This window comes from Paramormyrops kingsleyae, chromosome 7 (assembly GCF_048594095.1).
Source record: "Paramormyrops kingsleyae isolate MSU_618 chromosome 7, PKINGS_0.4, whole genome shotgun sequence".
Lineage (NCBI taxonomy): Eukaryota > Metazoa > Chordata > Actinopteri > Osteoglossiformes > Mormyridae > Paramormyrops > Paramormyrops kingsleyae.
Genome location: NC_132803.1, coordinates 33,395,284 through 33,418,299, shown reverse-complemented (window position 1 = coordinate 33,418,299; position 23,016 = coordinate 33,395,284). Strand labels below are relative to the sequence as shown.

The window sequence follows — 23,016 nt, the reverse complement described above, 5'->3', positions numbered from 1 at the left end:
TTTCTGTTTATTAATTCCATCTCATTTCCTCAAGAATCAGTCTGTCTTTACAGAAACCCGGTGACACCAAATATGCGTGAATCGGTCCCTAATAATCAGCTCAGGCTCCATCCATCTATCTATACATCCATTCATCCATCTTTCAGCCTCTTATCCAGTATAGTGTTACAGGGAGGTTCATAACACAGAAATTAGGAACTCAGTGGTGTGATGCAATTTTCATTAATTACACATGTACCCCAGTGTCCTCCCCCAAGCAGGCCTGGATGTTTTTGGATTTATGGGATGCTGACGTACGTTCACATTCTCCACTGTATGTCGGATGAAAGATTTTTAGCTACGGAAAGCGATACCCATGGATGAGTCCTGGGCTTTGATCCCTGTGGAACACTCGAGGGTCATTGTTGCACAATGGAGGTGCAGTGTGGTTAAGTCGTTTCTGCTACCTGCCAATAATACCCTCCATTCATTAATCACACTTCTACCACAATGTCAGGAGATTAACTTTTAGGGTTTACTGTTGGTGATAGGATCAGACACCATGTGGATAAGCATATGTACTCTCTGGAGTACTTGCAAGGACAAACTAAACCAAACCACGTGACACAGACAGATCAGAACCAGACCCAAACTCAAAACCAGGCTGGTATTCAACTGCTTCCCCTTTTTAGGACAGCTAAAAATACAGAAATTTAATAAATGTAGAAGAGCCAGTTTGGCAGGACTGAATAGTCAGGCACTCACTCTACACTGTTCAAATTACCTGTGGGGCCACTAGGGATAGGTGTAACAAATAAGTACATGTAGTTAGACTCTTCATCCCTTCCCCCTCTTCTCCAAAAATCCATTTGTGACACTGTAATGTTTCTAGAGCAAAACATCAACATTATTTTGGAGCAGACCAGCAACGAAAGGCTGTGAGGGCAAATGGGTTGGGATAAGGAGGCTGTGAATCACAACCTGGTTACTAACACAGGGAAAATCCTAACAAAACGGACAGTGAAGAAAGATTTCTTAAAAAATGATTAGTTGCTTGTGGGGACTACTGATGAGTTACTGGGAAGAATTTAATGACTTTTATGACTAGCCAGTCTGGCACTGAATTTCTTTATGAATTCAAATTCTTCATAAAGTAATCAGTAACCATATGACTGCTTATGTTGTCAGATTATTAATTATTGTCACTTTACTCAAAGTATTAAGTCAGTCATACGTCTGAGCAGGTGGCTGGCATGCATAATGTAATGTACTTGAAGTACATTAGGCATTTATATCCAAGGAAATTTACAGTTTGGTAAGCAGGGACAACCTATCCTCGCAGCATTTAGGGTTAAGGGCCTTGTTCAAGAGCTCAAATGATGAAATCACTCTGCTGACCAAAGGGCACAAACCAGTGGCCTAAGTGTAAACACAGTGTTTGAACCCATGGAGTCCCATACCATAAAATGCACATGCAAAATATGCTCTGAAAGTTTACCTGGGGGTCTTGTGGGATTAGGAGCATGTAGTGACCCAACATACTCTTTATTTGTAGCATTATTTACTAGTATTATTCTGATATTTAGCCAAGAGGTCCTTGGTTCCTGAGATGCTCCTGTAGGTGGCTGTGAACATACCTCTGCTGGCAGAAACTGTGAGTGTAATTCAGAGTAATGAGGAGCACATGTGCCGTTTACGGTTTAGCTGGAATGGACCACGGAGGGGCTTGGGCTGCAGTAGGAAACGGAGGCTCGGACTGGCCATTCCCGTACACTCATTTCCACTCTGTTGTCAGCAAACTTAGGACCAAGACTTGGGACGTAAAGAATTACGTTACTGTTACACTCATAGAATTCTCAGGAATACGTCGTGTATCAGCTTGGAAAAAGTGAGTAACGCTCAAGACGGCAGCGTGCCAGAGGTGAACTGGGGCATGAAACCCATTGGAGGAAGACTATTAAGAACTTGTGCTTTTGATTAAGCTGTACATAATACAGACGACGCAAAACTGGTAGCTTCTTTGTCGCTAATGCTGTAGCTGGATTTTGTTAAATCATGGACGTGTTTACTGTTGTTTTCTTGTCTTTCTGGATGGAGACACATGGAAAACGAATAAAACTCTCTATGTTGCTATTAGGAAAATGTTTTTGTTTACAGTTAAACCATCTTACTGGAAAGCTAGTATAGGGTCATGCCATGTAACTCATTTCAAGGGCGAGAAATCAGATATTAAGAATGCTGACTGATCTCTTAGGACAAGCTGAATTGCTTGCATATGTTTGGTGTGTGTTAAGTTGGCAATGGCTTGAAACCTGAAAATGAATAAATGGTGTTGTTTTCACATAGTTGCAGAATATATACAATTTTTCATACATGAAATACTGTGGCTTGTCTCAGTATTGTAAGTAAATCAAGACATTCCTTGATTCTTCCCATCAATAAAACATTCAAAGTTCATTGAAGAATATCCCATAATATTGCCTGGGATTATGAACCTTCTAAACCTTTCAAATGAGAGTATGAGAGCTGGTCAACAGGTTTCAAGAGTCTCTTGAAACGTAATTAATTCCCTCTCCTTGCCAATGGCTGGTAAGTGAGCCACAGTAAAGCTTATTCCAGTCGGTTTAATTGTTGCCTTAAAAATACCTCCAAGATCAATTATCAGTAATATTGTGGGTAATGAGCAACTGCTGGACAATGTGGGTGTAGTTTGAGGGAAGCGGAATGTGAACCTGGACACCATGCGCGTCCGGGCCGTTATGGGATGCATCCGTGAGGAGGCTGCACTGAGAATGCGCAGATATGTGGCACAGTTTACGAACAAACAAAAAGGCCATTGTGCTTGCAGCATTGACCGGATGCCTGCAGACAGCCGCTAAGGTTTAGCTTTTGTTCTGGAATTTGCATTGATTTCATCGAACAGTGATAAATCAGATGGTTGATTAAGTTGCTGGTTTAAAAGTAGCTAAGAACTTGCGTAGATTTAGACTCTTGTGGGTCATGTCATCCAATGGAAGTCATTTTCACAAACATCGCCATCGCACCTAAAATGTGGGGATTAAAGCTTATTAAAGCCAACGTGGGAGTAAAGCTTTTGAAATCTATTTGTCTGCTTTTTTGGAAATTGTTCAGTGTCCCAAGGAAAGTTTATTTAACAAACCACATCTTTGAAACAATCTAGCTTCATGTATTAATACATCAATTTCTCCTTATGTCCAAACAGCAATTAAAGTGTCAGTTAAAAGGAGTGTTCGGCTTTTGACTCATGAATGCTGCCTTACAGCCTGATACAGATGGACCTGGCCATTTTGACAGTTTTGATCTCACAAATCCCTGTGGAAATCTGTCTGATGATGAGAAGAACTTGTGCTATTGTTTACGGAGCTAATTAAATGTGTAGCTTTTATGTTGACATTTACAATAGGGTGCATAAGCAGTTATGTTAACCCACGATTGACAGGTTGTTCCAGCACCCTCCGGTGAATTATCATGGATTCAATACAGACGATCTTTAGACCCTGGACCCTCAGCTTTGACAAAGGGCCTTCTAGCCAGAATGCCTGTCTTTCCTGTTTTCCTATTTTATACAGTTGGGTAAGCCTTGAGGTACAAGAAAATATCCTTGTTTGTAAGATGAACCTTAAGGATTAGCCAGTGCTGCCTTCAGGCTACTCATTACAGGTACAACCCTTAATAGTGCAGTAATTTGGGAGAGAGGAACATAAATCCTGCAGGCAAATTAGAACTAACCTTGGCAAAGAAGTCAGAAAAAAAGTTTGAAATGAAATCCATTGACTGACCACAGCCTGTCTCTCCAGCAATGGAAACCTTAGCCCGAGAAGATGAAAATTTCATTAGTATTATAATGGTTTCTCCATATGAAAAGCACACAGATTAAATTAAAATGATAATCTAGTTTATAAAAATCTGTTGACACGGCGGTGAACTCTACTTATGGTGGCCTGTTAGGATTGAGGCGCAAGACTTTATCACACCAATAGAATGCCAGTCCTCTGTACCATCATTTCATGTGGTTGGCAGATACAATACATTCCTTTATAAATTTCCATTCACAGACACACATGGTTCAAAATTTGATGGACTGGAAGATTATTCAAAGTCATTGTGGATCAATTATAGCGTATGACGTTATCCAATTGGTGCAGGTGATCACGAGTAAAGACCATTTGTTGCTTGCTGCTTCCCACTGGCATAGAACTCAGTGAGGACAAGCCCACAATGAGCTGGTAATTTTCTCAGCATTTTAGGAATAGTATGAGTCTGAACTTTGATCATGATGATTTACATTTTTCATTACAAAAATTTGGTAACCTGGCCACAAGGTATTTCTAAGGATTTAAGTACTGATGTTTTAGATTACATACCATATTTTGTGATGAAGATTGTTTATCTTCTAAATTGCTAATTGGTTTGGAATCAAAGACAAATTTGAAGCTTTCCCAGACTCACCAGCAATGCATTGCGTGTATCCATGCTTTCCTGCTAGTGTCTTTGCACAAGAGAGACCGCGAGTTTCACAAAAAGGGTAGAAACCTGCTTTTCAGCCCTGTTGTTGCTGACACGCCATTATTCTCTGCCTGTCTCTGTGTATGGGTACATGTGTGTTGGAGCCTGGAGGCTCTACATGAATTTCTCCTTTTGGGGTAGACATGGTAACACTTTCCTCATGCCAGCAGTGGATGTCAGGTTTCCAGACCCTCTTCTAAAGCTCCTCGATGTTGCTCATCATCACTGTGACCACATTGTCAGCATTAAGAAAGAAATAATATGATTAAGGCTCATTTACTACATGACGATGACCTGTTACTTTACGAGAAAGATCTTTTCTGTGCACTAGGGTATAGGAGAGAAACTGGGCTGGTTTGTCTGCTATTTACATGATTCACTTGTGATTGGCTGTTTGAAGGAGCGGGCTGTTTGTGTTAAGGACCTGATGTACCTAATACACTGGCCACTGAGTACAGTATATATGCACATTCATCTTCAATACCACGTACACTGCATGTGTGTGGGAGGAAACCTGCATGAACAATGGAAGGAGCGCAAACTCCGTGCCCACAGATACAAGAGCTGAACCCACTCCCTTGGAGGTGTGACGACATCACTAAGCAATAATTTGTCATGCCTCCCCATACAGTATATGATTTTGGACCAGTTAGCATTGTAACATCGTAACATTGTAACATTGTTTACCAGCTACAATGAAGTATTTGTTTAGACTGTGTTTTTGGTGTGACAGATGCCTCCCATCCCGCATTGGGCCATGAAACCCATTTGCGCGTTATCTTTGTAAATGTTTAGAAGATTATTTCACACGTCATCCAAGAGTGAAACAATTTGAAGTTAAGCAGGGACCATTAAACTTTTCTGCGTTAGTTTGCACCAGGTAGACAATGTAAATAAAGACTGGCAGCACATTGTGGAAATTACTACTACTAATTTAATCTTCTGTAAAGAAATGTGCAAATTGAAGAAACTCAGTTTGGAGAAATAGTCGTATTTGTGTTTACCTGCCTGTGTAAGGTCTCTTGTGACTGTTTAAATTTTTTTAATCCCATTTTTATACTGTTTACATTTCAGCTGGACCAAACTAAACTGTTTATCGTGCAGAAAACCAACATCTGACATAATCCCTAAAACAATACTGAATCCTCTGCTTTACTTAGTTGTTATATCGGCGAGAGCTACAAGAACTACAAGTCGGCATGCCAGCGTTTGTAATATTAGGTTACCGTGTTTACTGACATAAATTTTAAACCGTGTGCATTCTTGCGATGGGAGCCCCAAGGTCAATGGAAGCTTTTGTTTGGACTGAGCCTCATGTCCATTTGTGACTTTAATCCATAAGGGCTACATAAATAATAATTCTCGAGTTTATTCATAAAACATTAAGCTATTTATGTAATGCATGATAAGAGTTATTTATGCATGCAGACCGACATATAATTTAGTGAATAATGATATAATATACCCAACATATTATTAATAACATTTAGGTTCATGTGGAAATACAATGGACTATTTTTTTTTTGTTTAGACAAACCTAAAATAAATAGTTTATTTCTACTGCTGTTGTATCGCTGATATTTTAAAACTGGAGTGCGGGAATCCAAACGATTGTGTAATTACTGTAAGTTAAACTATAAAATAAATTTGCTTTGCAAAAATGCCCCATAAAATGTACTATCAAAGGAAAATCCAGCCAGAGAATTAAGTCCCTTATTTTAAGTCCTTTCATTTTGCCATGATTATGAAAAGTGTTTTATGTGGAGATCAGTTAATTTGTTTGATATGAATGTGAATTTCTTGTTCATTTCCCATATCACGTATTCAATATGGCATACAATTGTGTTAAATCAACATATCCTGCTAGGTATCTTTATTTAGTGTATTGTAGGTTTGTTTTTTATTGAAGTAGGTTTTTAAAATACTTAGACAACATTAATAGTGGTGATTTCGATGGTGCTTAAAAAAACTTATTCTCAGGTGTTGGAACTGGTACTTTCAAATATTGTTTAGTCTACTTAACCTTGTAAATAAATATGTTATCCTTACAACCATCGTCCATATCCAGCCTGTTCAGTGCTGGATTACATAGACCCTGGAGTCTGTCCCCGACACAGGGCAGGGGACACCCTGGGGTGGGATGCCCACTGATCACAGGGCACACGCTCACATACGGTCACATGCCAAGGGCCAATCAGAGACCCTGAGCCGTGTAAACCACACTGTGTGAGGAAATCCGTGTCGCCACCGAAAATGGGAGGGAAAACGTGAAAGCCATGCAAGCTCCTCACACACAGGGCCAGGAGTGGGGAAGCAAGCTTTATATAGAAATACATTTTAGGGATAAACATGTGGCCCTCTGACACGACGTTTCCATCTCCCAGACTACAGGACGGGGCCCTGCTTCTTGCAGGTCACCAACCAGATGTGCCAGGGCCAGGTGAGCGGCATCATGTGCACCAAGTTGCTGTGCTGTGCCACCGTGGGCCGGGCCTGGGGCCATCCCTGCGAGATGTGCCCCGCCCAGCCGCAGCCCTGCCGCCGCGGCCTCGTCGCCAGCGCCCGCACTGGAGCCTGCCAGGGTGAGCCCCACCCTCACCGTCGCTAATTCCATTGGTAGAGATATAGCAATGAGTTTGCAGTGAATAAGTAATCACTATATGCAATGTGGATAAAGATGTAAATAAACCTACTAAAAGGTATATTAGTGAAGTGCAGAAGTGGAATTTGAAAAATGTGCAGTGCAGTACAGTGGGGGGTCAGATGCAGGTCACCAGCTGGACAGGGGAATGAAAGTGGCTCAGAAGCAAAAAGGCATAACACATTATAGCCATGTTTATTATGCATTATGAATCTTCTATAAAGCTCTCATCCACAATGCACCTGGGCCAGCGTGTATGATGTTGTGAGACCTGAAACACCCTGTGAACCCAGGCAATATCAGGATGTATCTTTCACCTTCATAATGCAGTATAAGCCATTATAATGCATCTTGAAGGTGCCTATAGTGCATTATAGATGAAAGCTTCATGGAATATTTATAATGCTTAATAAACATGGCTATAATGTGTTATGCCTTTTTATAAATAGTTATAGCTGGGTTTATAATACTTTATGAATGCATTATAATGCATTATGAAGATATTGATAATGCATTATACAAGAGTGCTTTAAGTAAAGTGTTACCGGGATGTTTTTTTCCAGTGCTTTTGAGATGGGCATCACTGGGGTTGCTTAGCACATAATACAGACATAATAAGGCCAGATTTAAGTCATGTTCCAACTCCAGGAGCATTTTTTAAATTGAAAGATTTTATTGCCAGTCTTGTGATGACCGTAGCAGATGTGCGGTGGGGGGAAATGCAAAGGTAAGCGAGGCCGTTATAAAGGTCACGTCACATGGTCCCTCAGGGGTGTCTTTGTCTCAGACCGCATTTGTTTACAGACTGCAGGTCTAAATGCAGGCGAGGGAAGGAGCCAGCTGTGGCGATCGGATGTGCCGTTTCCAGCAGCTATGTGTGTGTGTGTGTGTGTGTGTGTGTGTGTGTACATGTCACTGTTTTATTTAACAAACTGCAGTCCTCTGTTGCTGCCAAGGGAGCGTGTCACCACAGCTGTACATTCATGTGTTTGCAGGTAGGGTTTGCAGGATTCGAAAGTTGTACAGTTGTCATTTGTAGAAGTGCAATTAAATAATTGTTTACGTGTCTCCCAGTCTTAAACAACATATCACAATAAAGAACAATATATAGTAAATAACACAGGTTGACATACATCCAGCTCCAGGAAATGGTTTTAGCTGCGTTGTTTGGGCCTGATTTTTAATGACCCCCCAAACGACAGTAAATATTATAAAGTGGCACCTGTTGACAGCAGAGCTAATTGCACCAAAGCTGCAGGATGCATTTTGTTGAGAGTGAAATACCGAGTCTTAGAGACTGACAGGAAATAATGCAACGCTGGCTGGCCTCTGTGAGTGTTTCTAGGCTGGTATTCGGTCCTGGTGTGAGGACCAGTCTTTATTTTTTATTGATGTCGGACATTCCCAGTGATAACCGATGAATTAAGGGCTGTTCTTTGCTATCCTTCAGTATGCCTGTTATCATGGATCTCGTTTGATGATTGGAAAAATATGAACCCTACCCTCCACCCTTGAACCCAGAAAGCATGGTCCTCTATAAACTGGAATCATACAACCCTATTGGCCGTTACCCCAATGGCCGCCCCCTTGCCCACTCCCTTTGATCCATCACCAGCCCTTATGAGCAGCATTGGGGAGGTATTTTGCTTTAATTGACAGCACAATCACCAAACTGACAAATCACTTTTTAAATCACTAAGTCATTTAGACTCAAATTTTGCATGTCAGAACATAAAGAAAGAATAAGAGACTGTTTATCCCACAATTCTATGAAATGGTGTCAACATACTGGTGCAAATTTTTCATTGTACACATTGCACATGTTTAACTACACATACAGAGCTCCTCTATAAGCTGCCACCATCTTGTACAGCCCTGATGTTTTTCAATTAGCTGCTGGTGAAAATGGTTGATGACCTTTCAGTGGCACAGCGCTTTAAGAGAGATCCGCCTTGGACTTCCGTGTGCCCGCTGTACCATCTCCCTCTCCCTAATATTCCTCGTATCCCACCCGGAGACAGGATTCCATCCTTTCGGTATGAGCTCACCTTTCTGGCTCTTGGGGGGAATGAAACACCCCCTTGTTGCCTCCTCAGGGTTGGCACTCGCTCCTGCTCCACGCCTCCTCCATCCTCTTCCCGTTCCCCACCTTCAGGGATGAGCTGACACCTCCCCGCCAAGTCGGCGCTTTCCTCGCCCCGTCGCGACCGGCAGGTTCTTAGACGTGGTCCCGTGGCAGTAGTTTGGGGGGGGGGGGGGCTGCGGCAGATATTACATGGACATGAATGCCTCCTCTGTTTCAGCGGATGCTGCGGTGGATGTCCTTTTCAGGCCCGAGCTGATGGGATTTTTAGTTTTCGTGTCCCCCAGAGAGGGCCGATTAGGTAACGGGGAAGTCGACCTCACCATAGGGGGGGGGGGCGCCCCTGAAGGGTTTACGCTTTGGGGAGAGGAAACCAAAAAAATGTGCAGGCAACTCTGAAAAACATCCTGAATAAAGGCGATGATATTAAAGTACAGTCAACCTCCCTTATTGGGACCTCTGATATACGGGCACCTCCCTCTACGGGCAGCTCAAGGCACCCGCATGCGCAAATTCATTTTACACAAACAGCAGCTGTTGTTATGAGCCCCAGTCTAGGGTTTGGGCATAAGAGTGAAAGGGAAAGGGGACGTGGAGTAAGGGAAGGACAGGGTGCGATGGACAAGGGAACACACGTGGACAAAGGGGTATTTTTAAAATATTTTTCTGTTTTTTTTTGACACGCCACGGACACAGAACAAATAAACCCGGTAAAAAAGGACTTAAGAGTGACTATAGCGAAAACAAAACTCAGCTTCCGAACGCAACCCAAAGCTAACTTACCTAAGTGCAGAGAAAACAAAAACACAACGACAAATTCTACACCTTACTCCCTATTCAAACAACAGCATACAACATAAACTCGCAAAACAAAAATGGCAGTCACTCCCGATATTTGGAGGAGTAAAGAAAAAATCATCCAGCTCACTTGATGCAGGTTAAAAACTGGATGACCACTGCAAGAATAAACCAGGATGATTCGCTACCTCAGACTGAAATAACATCATATTATAAGCCTTGCACCTCATAAATATTAGGTAGAATGGGGTCTGAGTATAAGGTCAGGTGTCCATGCAGCACTCCTAGAACATTTCTTTGTTTGGGGGGGGGGGGGGGCGTGGTTATGAACTTTGTTCAATGGCCTAGTGGACATGTGGCTGCTGCCAAGCAAGGGATTTGAACTGGCAACCTTCTCATCATGGTACAGAGGCCTAATGAGGTGATGAATAAGGATATTCTTACAATGTCATAATATTATCAAAACAGGCTATAATTTTATTATTATTATTATTATAATTATTATTATTAGGAAATAATTTGTCTAGCTGGACTTTATACAGTGTATATACAAATGTGTGATTGGTATCTTTTTTATATCATTTTATTATATCCATTTTAGGGGCGATTCTTGGATTATTTAAGGTGGGGGACATAAAAGCAACCATAATTCATATGGAGGGGGCAGCCTTATCATTAGCCAATGATATGTTTTAAATCGGTGAATGACAGGAAGGAGGAGCACTCCAGGGACCAATCAGCCTTCAATGCTGCTATGCCCCCACCCCTGTATACAGCCCTGATTCATTCTTTTTAAGTACCCATGTGGGCTTTATAAATGGGTATAACTCTGCATGTCCTAGTGGCTTTGATCTGAGATGATACACATTCTTCACGGCTTTCTGCGGCATGTCTGATAGAAAGGATATCCTCGGGGGGTGGGGGGGGGGGGTAATGAAGCCTACCTGGAGATTAATCCTCAAGTTAATCCACATGGACGATTTCATTCTGTCTGGTTCTGAAGACAGGATACCAAAACAACATGCCATGCAGGTCTGTAAGACTTGATCCTGGCTGGGGAATAGGAGTGTATAAGGGAAGAGGTGTGGAGATGGGTTAGGGTTAGGGTTAGGGTTTTGTTGTGTTTTGACAAAAGCAGCAGGAACGAGTGAAAAGGCGCCCATTTTGGTACCAGCAGGGGAAGAGCGTGGATTTATGGAAAGGGCTAGACAGGCTGGGCTTCGGGGTTTGAAAAATAAATGGCAGACTTGTGTGTAATGACTGAGAATACGAAGCAGGTGAACTCACCAGGATAAGTGGGTAAAGGATAGATGGATGGATGAACTGAATGAGTTAGCTTGTTACCTGGCATTGCCTTTCTCCTTGACCACGCCCCGATATACAAAACACCAAATACAAAATCATAGAAGTGGTGCAGGCAGATTTTTCAGCTACAGATTACAGTGGTGTGTTTTTTATGCATTTAGGGTGACACGTTGCTTGAACTGGCGTCCTTGTCTTCCAGACGTGGACGAGTGCCAGGTCATGCCAGTGCTGTGCCAGAAGGGAAGGTGCGTCAACACGGTGGGCTCCTACGAGTGCAGATGCCCCACTGGGCACCGGCAGAACGAGGCCACGCACAAGTGCGAGGGTGAGTGCGGAGAATGGCTCTCCACCTTCATCCTCCTGAATACTGAGAACTTTAATCTGCTGGTTTATTTCCCCTTTATATTTTGTGTATATCAGTCACTGTATCTGTGGTTCAGAGAACCAGAACAATAGAGAACAAGGAAAAGTTTGTGGTAACTTCTATAAAAATGAACACCCTTTACTGACCTGTTAACTTGTTACAAAGTGATAATGCTGCTGATAATGTTGATATCATTTTCACATTCATACCTTTGCAGTTGCAATCTGTTTGCATTTTAGTGGTTTGAATCCCACGACAAACAGCAATTTGGCTGTTATTATCATTGAATATAAGTTTTTTTTTTTTTAAATCTCTGCAGTCAGTTTGATTCTGTTCCAACTTAAGTGATAGTAAGAAATGTTCATTGAAATATTTATATGCTTTTTTGTTCCTTGCTTTTTGGCTCGATGCCTGCAGAAGGGCCCCAGGAAGTGTCTGAGGTACTGACACCTGTTATTAAAGGAGGAGATTCGTTACATACCAGGAAGTCACAGGCATGGTCACATGACTTCATGGCAGCAGTTGATTTTTTTAAAAGCAGCCCTTGTCACGGCAGAAGTGTTGCTAACACAGTATGTATCAATTCAAGGGCACTTCATTCTGAGTAGATTTTAAAGAGGCGGGCCATTAAGATTAGTTTTCACTGACATCTATTTTACAACTGTATATTTTTAATGCTGTCCTAGACAACCTCGATTCTGAAGGCCTCTGTATGATGTCATAGGAAATGTACCTTAAATCAATTAAATTAGATGTTTGTAGAACCTTCCAGGCTCTTGGGGTCTTACTGAGGCAGTCTGTGTGAGCCACATTCCTCTTTCAGAACCTTACCTGGTGTTTTAAATCATTCTTTCTCCTTGGACGTATTGCTGTGTTTAAATGATTTACAGACTGATTGAAAACATCAGTCTCTCTAGCCTTTAGTAACAGTATTAAAAATATATATCAAGGTATAGCGTTTGGAACTAGTGTTATATATATAAAAGATTTTATACATAAAATGTTTTGCTTTCACAAATTCTTTTTAGGTGTGTGAGTGCCTAGAATTTATTTGAGATGCCTTACACTGTGCATTTCAATGAAGTTGATGGGAAAATGACTGAGGTTCAGGCGAATGGAGCATTTAGAAAACTGTGAAGCTCTCAGCTGCCTTGTTCTGCTATGGGAGTAGCTACACTGTAACAAGCTGATGTATTTAGTTTGCCATGCAAAGTTTATATATAGATATAATGAGTTACGATAACGTCAGCGACAGGCATTATTGCACAGGATGAAGCAACAAAGAAGAGACATGAGGTTGTGGTGAGGTTGTGAAAATAAAACGAGTAGAGAGAGAGAGCGTGCCAGGATTGGGGTCGCGAAGATAAATAACCATCTCTATTTATCCATTTTAATGAGCTCACTAATGAGAGTGTATCTTCTTATCCCAGCACCTTTCCTGTGTGAAATGATAACATACTCAGTCAGGCCAAGACTGAATCATCTAAGGGGCATTTGGATGGGTGACCATTAAATTTAACCACTTGCACCACAATTTTACTTATGAACTTATGGGCTGTGAGCTAAAACACGCTAACAGGTCTGGTGTGTGGCTCAACGGGTTAGAGCACTGTCTGGGATCAGGAGGTCGACGGTAGAACAGAGCCATTTTATTATTCACTTCCTGAATATGACCCTTAAACCCCAGTTGCTCCAGGGACTGTCTGACCCAGCTTTCTCAAAGAAATATGTGTAATAAAGTGTCTGCTGAATAAGTAAAACCCACGGCTTCAGGTGGGAGCCTCTCACAAAAGACTTCAGTGCTGCAGAGGGGCCATGTGACAGACGGCTATCTGGCATGCTTCGCTTGACAGATGTGGACGAGTGTGCGACCGCTCCACACCTGTGTGATGGGGGGATGTGCTCCAACACGCCTGGCAGCTACACCTGCGTGTGCCCGGCCGGATTCACGCTCTCTGCCGACAGAACGCGCTGCTTGGGTGAGTCAGCCTTCAAAGACCTCATGTATAACTCAGACTTACCACTAGGGTTCTTTCCGGCAGACAGATCGTATGTCAAAGTGGGTCTATGTCAGAATAGGATAATCACACTCATTCTTAGGTGTGAAAATGAGACTGGGAGATGCGTGCGAGTTTGGCAAGATCACGCCGCCATACGGCACACAACTTTCTCGTGGCCACTATTGTACAGCACGCATTGCTCACTACGTAGGGTAGCGTATGACCACCCAGAATTTATCTTTATATAGAATGACTTATATATATATATATATATTAGTGCTGTCAAACGATAAATTTTTTTTATCAGATTAATCACAGGGTTGCTGTGGATTAATTTAGATTAATCACGATTAATTATCATTCATTTTTAATCTATATTAATCACAATTCATTTTGCATGAGCAAACGGACTCAAGAAAAAAGGGAACATATATGCACTTGTGTATTGAACATCTTGAACACGAGTCGGATGCATTCCATCTGCCACAGAAGTGCAATACCATGGACCCATATCAAAAAGCAAGATTTTTTTCCTTAGCCGGACAACTTGTCATATTTAAGGTACCTCAGTTTAAATGGTCTTTATCTTGGTTCACTTACAATTAGCCCGAACTACCGTAAATCCGACAAATAATCCGACTAATCATGAAATCCAGTTAACACATTATGCGCGGTGCTTTACATATAAAACTCCGTAGCAACACGTCCACAGATAAGTTGGACGGTATAATGTGTGCGACCGATTTAATGAGCCACAAATGAGAAGTAGTGCTTAAACAGTATAAAACTACAACTTTCCCTTCTTTTGATAAAAGGCGCAGCCATCTTGGATTCTGAACTCGGGATCCTCTGTGCTGCTCCAAGATATTTCTCAGATCTCCAAGAAACGGGAGCGTGTATGTCACTTCCGGCTTCAAAACTCCGGAATCCGTCCAATAGAGTCGGAATACGAGTTCACAGGGCAAATGGAACGCACCAAAACTGGCCGAAATGGGTTGACAGAGACATTTCAGGGATTTTGAGTCATTCTGCGCTGCAGATGGGTTAATTGCGTTAAAAATTTTAATCAGATTAATCATGATGATGGATTAATCCGCGTTAACCCGTCAATTTCGACAGCCCTAATATATATATTTTAAACTTAGGTCATATGTGCAAGTTGTCATAAGTTCTATAGATTGTAAACTGTGCCAGGTAAACTGTCTCTCTCTCTCTCTCTATATATATATATATATATATATATATGGGGTGGCACGGTTCACAAAACCCACGGTTCGGTTTGTATCACGGTTTTAGGGTCACGGTTTTCGGTTCTGTACGGTTCTTGTTGTTTTTTCTTTTAATCTTTAACACTTCAGAAATGTACTTCAGCATATGATATATAGCTTAATTATCCACAATTTAGGATACAGTATTAAAAAAGTTATGTCATGTAATCATGCATAAACTGAATTTGACTTGACTTAAAGCACATTATTAAAATTATTAAACATTATTAATCCCAGAACAGTAATAAAATAAAAGTCTTGCCTTAACATAAATGCTAAAAGAATGGATCGCTTTAATCGCTATTTCAGTTGGGTATGGGCACGCGGTCTTATTTAGAAAACATACAAAAAGAGACGCATATAATGTTTAATCATTCGTTTTGTATTTGTCCGGTCCACGGGGTTAATTTAATTGGGGATCGTTAAAATGATAGATCACCTATCTTGATTAAGCCTGATTCAGTTCGTTATATATGTATATATAACGTGAAAAAAAATTGGTATTAATTATATTGAATGTTCTTGCGTAATCGATAAAATCAGTTTCTGTGTATGTACAAGACATCAATCTGTAATAGTGCAAAATATGTCCAGTTGATATGTCTAGTATGATCATCTGGCAATAGCCTGTAGGTCTGTGTGGTCAGACACTGTGCAATAAACAGAATTTTTAGGAACATGGCAAATGTTCACATTGCAGCATGGAAGCAGGCTCACTGTTACAACGCTGACCGGGGAAGCATAGGCGAGGAGACCTAGGATCGGGGGAATGCGGGGTTTAATGAGCAAAAGGAACACAGACGAGCGGTAAAGCAGAATTACAATATAATGACCGGACTGGAGAAAGAAACGGAAACGCGGACTAAATACAATGGAGTAATGACAAATTTGACAACAATCAGGAACAGCTGGTAAACACAGGGAATCCACACAGGGTTAACGAGGGGGCGTGGCACACGGAAAGAGCGGACGATCGAGGCATGACACTCACTGGAGTGCTTAATTTTCTTTAACAAAGTGCCTAACCGCACATTAAATTCACACAACAAAGGCGCACAACAGCGTTCAGATGTTGTGCTATCGGTTGGCTAAAATTTAAACGTTTTCTTCAGAGACAGGGTGGTAACGCCGAAAACACGAGCTAAACGCAGCAAACGAAAGGCTACCGGAAATTACTTAGCTGGCTGAACTTTTACCGGAACTACGTCACACCGATCTGTGCATATAGCCTATTCTTTCGCGCGAAAGGGAAACACACTGACGTCACATACGGGGCACGAGGCTACATTGCGCATGTCATGAACCGTCGAACCGTGCGACGCATGCATGCTCCGAACCGAGACAAGCGAACCGAACGGTTCGGTTTTTTTTCATGAACCGTGCCATCCCTAATATATATATATATATATATATATATATATATATATATATATATATATATATATATATATATATATATATATATATATGTATGTATATATATATATATATATATATATATATATATATATATATATATATATATATATATATACATACATACACACACTCACCTAAAGGATTATTAGGAACACCATAGTAATACAGTGTTTGACCCCCTTTCGCCTTCAGAACTGTCTTAATTCTACGTGGCATTGATTGCCGAAAGCATTCTTTAGAAATGTTGGCCCATATTGATAGGATAGCATCTTGCAGTTGATGGAGATTTGTGGGATGTACATCCAGGGCACGAAGCTCCCGTTCCACCACATCCCAAAGATGCTCTAGTGGGTTGAGATCTGGTGACTGTGGGGGCCATTTTAGTACAGTGAACTCATTGTCATGTTCAAGAAACCAATTTGAAATGATTCGAGCTTTGTGACATGGTGCATTATCCTGCTGGAAGTAGCCATCAGAGGATGGGTACATGGTGGTCATAAAGGGATGGACATCTAGCATCAACAAGGCATTTTCGCCCACAGGACTGCCGCATACTGGATGTTTTTCCCTTTGCACACCATTCTTTGTAAACCCTAGAAATGGTTGTGTGTGAAAATCCCAGTAACTGAGCAGATTGTGAAATACTCAGACCGGCCCGTCTGGCACCAACAACCATGCCACACTCAAAATTGCTTAAATCACCTTTCTTTCCCATTCTGACATTCAGTTTGGAGTTCAGGAGATTGTCTTGACCAGGACCACACCCCTAAATGCATTGAAGCAACTGCTATGTGATTGGTTGATTAGATAATTGCATTAATGAGAAATTGAACAGGTGTTCCTAATAATCCTTTAGGTCAGTGTATATATACACACACACACACACACAGACACAGACACAGTGGTACCTCAGAACTCAACCTTAATCCGTTCAGAACTCCGGATCGAATCCTAAAAAGTTCTGATCGAATTTTCCCCATAAGAAATAATGGAAAACCAATTAATTGGTTCCCGACCCCAAAAAATTACACCTAAATATGTTTTTTTTAGCATTTAAACACAAAATGAGCCGGATAAAATAATAAGAGCATATACTGTACTAAACACATCTAAGCACATTTATCAAAACAGTCATTTGTAAAGTAAGAAAATAAATGTATCCAAACAAAGTGTCCTGCCCCGATCGTCCGCTCCTTCCGTGTGCCACACCCCCTCGTTACCTTGTGTGGATTCCCCGTGTGATCAGCTGTTTCTGGTTGTTGCCATTAGTCCGTGTTTCAGTTTGTTTCCCCAGTCCGGTCATTGTATTGTCCGTCTACGTTTTGCCTGCCTTACCTGCAATTAAACCCCGTATTCCCTGATACCCTGACCTTTGTCTCCGTTCCGTTCTGTCCCCACTGGGCACGACATTATTATTACAATAATTAAATGTATTAATGGTTTATTATTAATGATATTAAAATAATTAATAAGAAATCTTTATTTTTAAATGTATTTTATTATATAATAATTACTGTTACTGTCTATCATTGTCTAAATGTATTTTTACTAAATATATGTATTCAGCTAGTGTTTTTTCCCAAGAATTTCTTTGAAGATGGATGTATAATAATAATAATAGCATTTTGGAAAGTAACACCTCCTGACAGAGCTTGCCAGTGGACATGAAATGAACAGCATGACACATCAAACGATACATATGAGTTGTGAAATAATAAAAATAATAGGAACTCAAGTGGAAAGGCAGCAGTGAAAAACCATAAAACATTGCATGTTGATTTATGTAAAAATGTTTTAAATGGCCCTGGGACCGTGGCCTGCGGCAGAATTGTTTCCGTGGCGATAATATAGTATTCAGACCCACCGCGCAGCCAGGATGGGGGAGGAAAGTAGTGTAGTAGCCTCTGCTGATTGCAGGCAGGACGTGGCAGGCGTTTCAGGAAAGGGGCTGGCAGTGACATTGCAGTGGTTATTGGGGCTTTAGCCTGAAATCCAGCTCAGGCTACCTTTCCAAGTTGCTGCGGCATTCCATTGAAGCCCAATCATCTGGCCATTTCCTATGGCCGTGGGTACGGTAGGCACTCAGTCTGCTGGAAGTGACTGTAGCTGCTCCATGTGTCACTCTGCTCACCTCTGTTCTTTCAGGTGCGACATTCACTGTCATGTATCTGCATCTTGCTGGCTGCTAGCTACTTCATACTTCCTTTCTGTTGTGTTAAATTGAACAATTTATTGTTTTGGCTACTGCAGGGGCTTTTCAGACCAACATTAATTGTGTTTGTCATGGAATAGTTCACTTCACTGCAAGTGGAAAAAAACTTCATTAAATCATTAAATTTGAATTGAATCTTATTTTAAGGTTTCCATTTATGTAAGGATGGCATTGGAAATTATAATTAAATATTTTCCCCAGTTAATTAAACACAATAGGGAATATTTTTGTATATGTGGCACATTCTTGCTAAATATATAGATTTAATTACCTGTTGCCTATCAAACATCACAAATCAGTTTAAATTAGGTAAGATCAGACAGCAAGCTACAGTTAAAAAATAATATTAATGTTGGAAAAGCTGAGCGAATGATAGTAGAACCAGTTCTGTCTTCCAGGTCTTTGTCATTGTTCTTAAGAAGGCAGGTTCAGTGAATCCCTGGTAATCATGAGGAACAACAGACGAAATTGCAGGATCTCTTGTTAGACAGTGGGAGGTCTTCCTCCCCTATAACCAAGTCTCCTGCTACACTCGGGGTATTATTGCCGTCATCTTGAGCTTTCCCATGACCCCCTTTCATCACGCATCGTATTAATGGCGTGGCCTCATCCTCGTGTCATCACCACCCTCCCTTCCTCCAGGACCTTCTGCTTCAGTTCTCAGTACAATTATAAGCCTGGAGAGCACTGTCTCTTCTGGTTGTGCAGCAATTACAGACCTATTTTATTACCCGGCAGGTGATTTTGTTGAAAATAATCTCCCCTCTGCCCACCCCTTCCCAAACTGCCGAGCGTGTCGAAACGCGTGCAGAATGCCGGCGGTGCAATGGCTTCCCGACCTCTCAGGGGAGCCCGGGTGATCGTGACTTCCAGTTCCCTTGTGGTGCCGGTGGCTGGACTTAACCTGCAATTACCTTGCAAAAGCCAGCATTAACATCGCATTCCAGGTGTGAATACGTCTCTCAGAAGGACAGGGTGGGATTATGGTTCCTTCCATCCTCAAGGCCAGGGTAATTAGCTTCCCACTGCTAATCCGCTTTTCATTTTACTTTACTGTTTTGATGAATTGTATCAATGAACAAGTGTTACATTTGATGGTTTTATCTGAATTTGTAGGGCCAGGCCTATAAAGGTGGCTAAAAGACAAGTTAGCATACATTGTCGGTGAAACCAGACAGAAGTGTGCAAAATTAGCTAAGTGTGAATACATAACATGGTATGTACATGGTACAGTTAAAAAATAGGACTGATGAACTAGCTGAACTTATTTATACATACTTATTTGGTGATATTAGGGTATCCGGGTGAAATTGTAAGGTTAGCATTTCCTGAAGGTGCGAGCAGCTGGTTGCCCACTGACCTCCATCCTCTCAGGTTACTATTCCTCCCCCTGCTCTGTTCTGGACTTCTTTGCTCTGTGCATGCATGTGCACATGTCAAGCACCCTGCTGGGGAAGGATGTTTTATAAAAATAAAAAAATTTATTTGGAAATAACTGATTCACTTTTTATTTTAATTAGTATGTTTTTTGAGATGTTTTTAACTTATCATTTTCCACGGGGCAGTATTAAGAAAGATGTATTTCTGAAAAGCCTAAGGAGGAATATTACAGAGTAGTAAGCCACACCCACACTGCGGTCTGGATATCATTTACATACTTACTGTATTTTGTTTTGAATTCATTTTGTCTGGTGAAGCAGGGAGAGAAAAAGGAAAAATGGAGGGGAGGGGTACAGCAGAGGGGAGGGAAATCTGTCTCAGGTAAACAGCCCCGGTTGCGAGTCCACAGTCCAGACGCTGAGCATGTGCAGGGCTGCGTACGCTTCCTCTAAGCGTCTCCAGGCCGGGTATTACACTGCGCTAACAAGCTCCAGATACGGCCACCGCCGGGCCAGGGCGCCGCACTGGGAGCCGCTGAGAGGCTCATGGTCCATCGCGACAGTGAACGGATCGTTCTTGGGGGCCCTCAGCCAATGAGGAGGACTTGCATACGTTGCATACCTTTCTTAAGCTTTTCATAATGTATTGATTTATTTTTGTATAAAATATATAAAAAATACAAAAAATCCATCTATCTATCTATCTATCTATCTATCTATCTATCTATCTATATTTGTGTGTGTTCCTGTAAAGGCAAATAGGTTGCTGGTGTGTGTGTGTGTGTGTGTACATTATGTTTATATTACATTGTGGGGACCAAATGTCACTAACAATGTAATAAAAACCTGCAGCCTGTTTTTTTAATGTTGTGGGGACCATTTTCCAGGTTCCCACAAAGATCTGTGAATGCAATCAAACCGTAAAAATGCCAGAAGTCTCTCTTAATGTCGTCAAGTTGGGAAGTAGAGTTTTCCCCATAGAAATGAATGGAGAGTCCCCACAAAGATATAATTACAAACCTGTGTGTGTGTGTGTGTGTGTGTGTGTGTTCCTGTAAAAGCAAATAAATAGGTTTAGCTGGCAGACTGAATCAGTGCGAGCTGCAGATTCGGTCATTTTGTTTTCCTGGGCCTCTTGGCTCCCTGAGTTACGCCAGAACCCATAGTTCCAGGTGACCTAGAGGTTCCATCCTCCAGGTAAGCAAAGCCTAACTTAGCCATGCATGCATGGTTACCAGGTTATCGTTCCCATGATGGGTGGGCGTCGCATGCCTCCATGTGCCTAACAGGAGAAGCATGCTCTCCTTTGGAGCCTCCCCCCTCACCCTGCCAGGAAGCACATGTGCAAACATGACTCTGTGTGGGTCTGCAAGAGTCTGGCGGGTCGCAGCTGAAGTTCCCTGACCTACATACGGTGCGGAGATCTCAGACAAGTGCCTTTTTCACACCATACTGTCAAAACTATGAGCCCATCAAGGTTTTGCATTTGGAGGGAATAAAATTCCCCGCCTTCAAGCTCTGGCGCTGTCTAACTTTCTTATCAGCTGTAACCGGCACTGAAGTTCCGTGGGCTTGTATATCAGCCAGTGAGGGCTCGGCTTTCAGGTCCGACCGGCACCAAGATGTCGATCCCATCCAGAGCCTCTGGCCTCTCAGTCCTAATGGCAGATGGCTGTAAGAATTCTCAAGTTCCCCATGGTATCACCTCCTGGGGGAGAGACGGTATTAAAGCGGCAGTCAGGACTTTTCACAGCAAAATGTTAAGGACTCGGGCCATGTGATCACTAGCTGAAATTAGGCCACAGGGGGATCATGGGATTTATCAGGAAGCTTGGGCATTAATTGAGAGGGGACAAATAATGTATTAGTAGACTATTACACACTTAATGTTTAGATTATTAATAATAATAATCCCAAATCTTACATCCTATAGCTTACAAAGGGTACACACAACAATTAAAGTCAAAGATACAATAAAAAGTTAACTAAATTAACCAGAATCTAAGTGTTAGTTATGTATGGATCCCATGTTCGTTCATCATTAGTCAATCATAACACTTCATTTCATGCAGTTACTATATTTGTTTATGATTTGTACTTGAGTAGTGATTAGTTAATTTGTTATTTGTGCCCCCTCAAATAATCAGGCAGTATGCAAACCAATTAAATAAAAGGCCTACGTTTTTTTAACAATGGAACAATGGAACAAAGAGAATGATGTGATGCAATAATGTCTCCTGTGCACTAGACTGTGATGTCATAATGATGTCCTCTGTCATGTATGCCTCAGACCAGCGAGTGGGATCCTGCTACGGGAGCCTGCTGAACGGGCGCTGTGCACAGGAGCTGTCGAGTCACTTTACCAAGGTCCAGTGCTGCTGTGACTCGGGTCGGTGCTGGACGAGGGGTACCCTGCCTGAGATGTGCCCTGTCCGTGTGTCTGGTAAGACAGGGCTGTACTGGCTCCCCAAGGGTCCCAAAAAAATCCTACTTGAATATAATAGCACACTGGCCCTATTGAACACTAAGCCTTTTTTCACACAGCATATGACCCTCTTTCTGGTTATTTTAGTCAATATAATCCCAGCCTCAGCACGTCTGTGGGTCCTTGAGCAAGGCCCTTAACCCCCAGCACCCTGGGCGCCCCAACAGGTGGCTGCCCTTCACAGACAACTTACTCTGCAAAGAGCAAGTTGAGGGAGGCGTAAAAACAATTTCCCCACGGGGATCAATAAAGTATCAATTATTATATTATTATTATTATTATTATTATAACCAACAGTCATCCAAACTACTCATGAATTTTGTGCATAGGGGCATTGTTGTTCATTATTTATGGATATATATATATTTTTTAATTGTATAATAAGCAATATACAAAGTACTTGTGCATCTCTGCTGTAAAACAGGAGTTGTGAACCCTGATCTGTGGGCATCTGCAGCTTTTAGACTTTATATTCGTATTGAGCTATCATCTGGAATTATATCTTGGATCTTTGTATTCATTAACAAATATAATAAAAATTTCACAATATGAAAAA

General features: G+C 41.6%; 1 protein-coding gene across 2 annotated transcripts in view; it reads left to right on the top strand.

The window, feature by feature from the left end:
• The window catches only part of fbn2a (fibrillin 2a), a 73,808-nt gene that overhangs the window by 8,833 nt on the left and 41,959 nt on the right, over positions 1-23,016 (top strand). Inside the window, exons 6-9 of one of the 2 annotated variants that reach the window (XM_023845307.2) lie at positions 6,891-7,088; positions 11,533-11,658; positions 13,551-13,676; positions 22,266-22,418. In XM_023845307.2, coding sequence (XP_023701075.2) covers positions 6,891-7,088; positions 11,533-11,658; positions 13,551-13,676; positions 22,266-22,418 — 603 coding nt within the window. Of the gene's footprint in view, positions 1-6,890; positions 7,089-8,031; positions 8,143-11,532; positions 11,659-13,550; positions 13,677-22,265; positions 22,419-23,016 lie in introns of those variants that run through there. The other variant, XM_023845309.2, reaches the window with a different exon arrangement.